General features: G+C 36.8%; 1 protein-coding gene across 2 annotated transcripts; it reads right to left on the bottom strand.

Moving 5' to 3' along the window:
- Positions 1-325: 325 nt before the first annotated feature.
- LOC309476326 (uncharacterized protein) lies at positions 326-4222 on the bottom strand. Of its 2 annotated transcripts, XM_082139622.1 has the most exons (6): positions 4153-4222; positions 3134-3477; positions 2986-3055; positions 2373-2541; positions 2082-2244; positions 326-338 (listed from the first exon to the last, which is right to left on the bottom strand). In XM_082139622.1, the coding sequence occupies exons 2-4, from the start codon at positions 3314-3316 to the stop codon at positions 2480-2482; spliced, it is 315 nt and encodes a 104-aa protein (XP_081995748.1). In that variant the 5' UTR covers positions 3317-3477; positions 4153-4222; the 3' UTR covers positions 326-338; positions 2082-2244; positions 2373-2479. The 2 variants fall into 2 exon arrangements, 1 of the variants encoding a protein (XP_081995748.1); XR_014198012.1 differs by lacking the exon at positions 326-338 and having other exon boundaries at positions 2088-2244; positions 3134-3303; positions 4153-4217.
- Between the last annotated feature and the right edge of the window lie 1579 nt (positions 4223-5801).

Below are 5801 nucleotides of genomic sequence, written 5' to 3'. Positions count from 1 at the left end.
CAACTGAACCGCGTCCAATAGAATAAGCAGTCTTTTTGTGTTTTAAAGGCAGCCTTTAAGAAATAGTAAACGGTGCAAATTTATTTTAGTTTAATAAAAGTCAAAACCTGTATTTGGTACAGGAACAGGCCAAGAATGTGCTTGGGGTGCCCATTCCCCTAAAAACAGCCTTTAAGAAATAGTAAATGGTGTGAACATTTTTAAACTTGAATTTAGTTTAATAACAGTCAGTCAATCGAAGTCAAAACCTGGCAAATATTTGGAACAGGAACAGGCCAGGGAGAGGCCAGGAAGAGGCCAGGAATATGCCGTAATCTTCAAAATGATGCAGGTGTAGTCTGAAAGATAAAATAAAAAAATGGGGGGAAAAAACTTTAAATAAATTTGTATGTTGTTTGCTTGAAAATAAAGTGTCAGAAGAACATGTCAAAAAGCAACATAATGCTACACTACAAAAATAATGACTAAGAAGAATTTAGATTAACTTAGAGAGAGTAAATGGGGAGACAGTTTGAGCTTGAAGAAGAGGCGACTGGCTTTTTTTTATTAGCAGCAGCATGGTACAATGATGCCCGTCACAAAAAAAGGGCTTTACTTAACTCTGGGTTATTGTTCTTTCTAAACCCTATTTTTACTCAGGTAAACTTAAGAATCCGCAATATCATAGCCTTTGGGTCATGAGCAGCATTCAAAAATCAATGGCAATGACAAATATGCAAATAAACCCTGGGTATATTATGAGCAATGCTAAACATTAATCAATATAACATAGGATGCTGTTTATCTGGGGTTTAGAAAAGGCCCAGGGTTAAATGGCTAGTTTACCCAAATAATGGAAACTGTCATTAATTACTCATCCTCATGACTTTCCAAACTCGTAACACTTTTGTTTATCTTCGGAAAACAAATGAATATCTTTTAATGAAATCTGAGAACTTTGTCACTCCACGGACAGCCTTCACAGCACTTTCAAGCATCAGAAAGGTAGTAAAGGCATCATTAAAATACTCCATGTGACTCCAGGGTTTAACCTCAATTTTCTGAAGCGAAAAGCCCACACAAAGTATGTTTAACACGCATGCGTCATGGCGCAAGTGTTAATTTTTTTCCCCTGCACACAAAAAGCACTTGCGTTTCTTCATCAAACTGAAGTTAAACCGCTGGAGTCTCCTGGATTACTTTAAAGACCTTAACCCCCGGTTTCACAGACAAGCCTTAAGTTATTCCCAGACCAAAATGCATGTTTGAGCTGTTTTAACTGAAAGAAACTTGCACTGAAATTTCTTAAAATATGTCAGAGCCATTGTTTTGTCTCAAGATGCACACCAGTAAGGGTGTCACGATTCTCCAAATCCTCGATTCGATTACATTTTCGATTCTAAAGTCACGGTTCGATTCGATTCTTGATTTAAATTTTTTTTTTAAAGCACAAGCTATGCCATTTTTAGACTTTTAAGCAATATAATAATATCTGACCTTTGTTTGCAATGTACCACACACTACATTGTCAAATTTAACACGTTTATTAACAACATAATGTAACAATATATCTTCAGTCAATTGGAAACTTAAACAAAATAACCTGCCATCTAATTTCTCTATTGTAACATGATGACATTCAAGTTCACAAAAAAACAAAAAAAAGTTCACTTTTTTTTGCAGTTTCAAGTTGTGGTTAAAGAGGAATATGAAAAGAGAGAAAATTCGTGACACCCTTACACACCAGTAAATGTTTTTTATCTAAGGCATGTTTATAAAAGCTACTTAAATACCCTAATTGAACTAAGGCCTAATCCTGACTTAATCTAAGCCCTGTCTGTGAAACCGGCCCTTAAAGTAGTAGTTTTGTAGGCTGTGTAGACAGAAAGATTTCATTAAAAAGATCTTCATTTCTGAAGATGAACAAGTCTTACGGGTTTGGAAAGACACACTTTAGTAATACATTGTAAAGCACATCTGAAATTAAAATGAAAAGAGCTTTTAGTAGTGTATTGTAAACTGTTCTACAAAAATGCTGGTACTGTAATAACTTTAATGGGAAGCAGGTACATAAATTAGTGTGTATGTGCAAATTTACTTACCTAGATGAAATCCCACTCGAAATCCGCAAGATTTCTCAGTAGAGAGGCAACCTTTGGATTAACTGTGGAAGACTTTTTATTCACCACCTTGCCCGTCTTCTTGGAGACCACCTTGCCTCTGCAGGTCTTTGAGCCTCTTTCTGGGTTTATTCCGACGAAGCGTCTAAAGACAGTTATATAACAAATTACCATTGAATGCAAGAATGATGCATCAAAATTCTTATGAAGATGATTCTGAAAGGTAAAAAAAACCCACAAAAAAACAAAGCAATAAGGACTTAAGTGTCATACCTTTGAAACTCCAATGAGCAACAAGCCTCCTGATACTGCAGGTTGAAGACGTAGTACACGGCAAACAGTGTTGAAAGTGCAGTCAAAAATGATGACTGGACACACTCTCAAATAACACGGCCTTCTAGGCTTATCATCCATCGGACAGCATTTGTCTGCTCTCCCATACCTAAAATAAAAACAGCAAAAACAAACAAACAAAATAAATAAACCAACCATAAATATATAACAACAATAACGAAAACATTGGTGCAACTCATTTAAATATCTGCCTTTGAGAAGACTTCATTGTAAATGGATATGGATAGTTCACCCAAAAATTTTATTCTGTCTTAATTTACTGCTGAACACAAACGAATATATTTGGAAGCATGTTTGTAACCCAACAGTTGTGAGGCACCATTGCTTTCCATAGTAGGAAAAAAATACAACAGTGTGGAGTATTCAAGAGCAAATCAATTTATACAGGTTTGGAACAACATGTGGTTAAGTAAACGATGACAATTTTCATTTTTGGGTGAACTATTCTTTAGCAACTGTATACAATAGAAATGTTTTATTTTATTTTATTGTATCTTCCCCATTTGTCAATGTTTCTTCTTAACATACTAACCCAGTAAAATAAGACGAGGACTTCCAGGTAGAATAAGTTTCTTCTCAACATCAGCTGCAGATGCAGCAACCTGAAGAGGACACAATACACAAATCAGAATACATATCATCACTTAATAAAGTAAAAAAGAAGAAAACTAAATACTCACATCTGCATGCAACACCAGTCCATCTTCATGTTCCTGAAAATGGGACATTAGAAGCTTGATATGCAGGTGTGCCATCTCTGTGTTTTCAGGCTGGGAGTGGGACAGGACATCCTTCACCTTTTCATTCTTTGATTTGCTCTTGAAGTACTCAACGATAGCCTTTCTGCATTCTTTAATGGACATGTCAAAGGCTTTCAGCACATCAATGTCAGTTAGCAACTTGAAGTGGGCACAAATAGACTTCTGATGGAAGAGGTATGGCCACTGGCTCCTAATGTCTTCTACTGAAGGTGCTGGTATGGAATTTAGTTTCTGGAATGTGTCTCACAAATGCAGGTAAAGTACTGCATGTGTGTGAACAAAGTTTGCAAGTAAACATTTTACACTATGGAAGAGCACAATCCAGCTATAAAAACACACACATGTGTGTTTTAACTTTAAGAAACAAGTAAAAATTCAACTTAAGTGAATTTCCTCTGTTATATCGACGACGACGACTTAATGTATGTAACGTTAGTTGGAGCAAATGTATCGAGTGCAAAAGTATGCTGTTAAAATTATTGTGCTCATATACTGGAAAAAAAAAAGCCAAAATAATAACACTGACATTTAATAAGTTCATATAACTTCCAATGAGACAGACGTGTGTGCTAAAGAACCTAACGTTAGCTGTTCCACCATCCCCCACAGCGTAAAAAAAAAAACATACCGGCGAAAGGCGGTAAATTAAAAAACCTAACGTTACTTAATACAATAATCCAACGAACGCACTTATTTTACATTTCCCTCTATATTAGGGTAACTTGTACAATGAAAGAACACAAATATGCAAAGCTGCAAGCACGCGCGAGCTCGGAGACGGACACACACACACACACACACACACACACACACACACACACGCGCGCGCGTTTAACTTTGAGGAACAATACATTTAGCTACATCCACTGTCTTAAAGCACGAAATTAATAAGATTAACAGTGAACACAATTATTTTAGATTCACCCGTGGTCTGGTACCTGTAAATGAGTTTCAACATGAAAGCTGTGCTTCCACCGAGAAAGACGTGTGTCAGTCACTCTTGCCAACTGCCAAAGTGCTCCGTTCGCGGTTCATTCCCTCCCCCACAGATCACGTGCTAATTAACGGTAAGAAACTGTAATTTTAGAAAACGGGTCAGTACTGTAAATTTCTGCTGTAAATTTACAGCATTTTTTTACAGTGTAGGTGTGTTGCCCCGGAAAGGCAAAAAGGTTTTGACCGCAGTAGCTGCGGTAAACGTAATGTAACGGTGGAACGCCCTTGCAAAAGGATTTTTAAATTAATTCGGGCGCCAGGTAGAATTAAGGTCTACCACACATCATTATTTACACCAGGATAGCTCATAAGCCACCAGTTACACAAAAACAAATTGTATAAGCAATAACCTTCTTCACAAAACATCCCACAAGAAAGATTTAGTGTAAATATTTATATTATTCTTTTAAAAAACAAACAAAAAAATAAATAAATTCCGGTAATACCATGGAAATAAACAAGGCTTCATTTTAGTAAATTGTCATGTTTTCCTTGGTAACGTTGCAGGACATACAAGGTAAACATTTTTGACTATATGGAAAAGGGAATGATCAGGTTATATGGTACAATTCCGGTACTACCATGGAAATAAACAAGGCTTCATTTTACAGTACAGTTGCACTTTACTTACTGAGTAAATTGTAAAAACATCTGCAAGAACATACCCAGTATTTAAGATGTGCCATGACATTAGGGAAAACTCTTCCTGCGGGGTAGTTACCAGGTAAGTGTAAGGTAAATTATTTGATAAACGGTCTATAAATGGGTGTAGCAATGAACAACAACTATGTAAGACAAGGTCATTTATTGGAAACTACCGTCTTAATTTCAAGATAATAATAAATAAACATGGACTGTTACCAACATAACCCTAGGATAACTACAAACCTAACTTGAATTGATGGGTAATACTGGAGGTGTTTCTAAAAATTGGCTGCCTACATTCTGAGGAAGTACACAATTAAATCTGAGTTATTACCAACCTAAACAGGTAACAAGTACAAAGTACTTTGTTGTGTTGATATTTAACAGTGTTGTTTTTTTCCCTGGTAGTTTCTCTGTAATTGCATACTAATCACCTTAAAGGGCACCTATTATGCAAAATTCACTTTTACATGGTGTTTGAACATAAATGTGTGTTGGCAGTGTGTGAGCAAAACCACCCTAGAATGATACAAATACACCCAGTGTTTTTTTTACAATCTCAATAAATCATAAGCACTGTCTCAGAATGAGCTGTTCTCAGATTCAGCGCAATGTGACGTAGAATTGCACAGGCCCCGCCCACGACTGTTGAGTGACACTTCAGTTTGAGCATAGACCCGCCCTGAGTGAGCTGGACACAGTCCGCCATTGTTCGACGCTTGAGCAGCTGTAGACAACAATGTCTCCTAAGCGATTGAGGTGTTTTGTTGGATGTCAGAATGAACATATCAGTCTTCATTTACTCTCGTTCTTACTCGAGGATGGATCTGTACCAACTGTTTGTGATCCAGATTACACTCTCCGGAGCGACAGGACTAACATTACTGACCACGGCAAAAATGAAAGTGAGAGCGCGCACTTTATGACAGCTCATCGAATAGTTTTA

Source organism: Leuciscus leuciscus (assembly GCF_965113295.1).
Source record: "Leuciscus leuciscus genome assembly, chromosome: 15".
In the NCBI taxonomy this organism is placed as follows: Eukaryota; Metazoa; Chordata; class Actinopteri; order Cypriniformes; family Leuciscidae; genus Leuciscus; species Leuciscus leuciscus.
The sequence above is the reverse complement of the archived record's forward strand: the minus strand, read 5'-3'. Positions and strand labels throughout refer to the sequence as shown.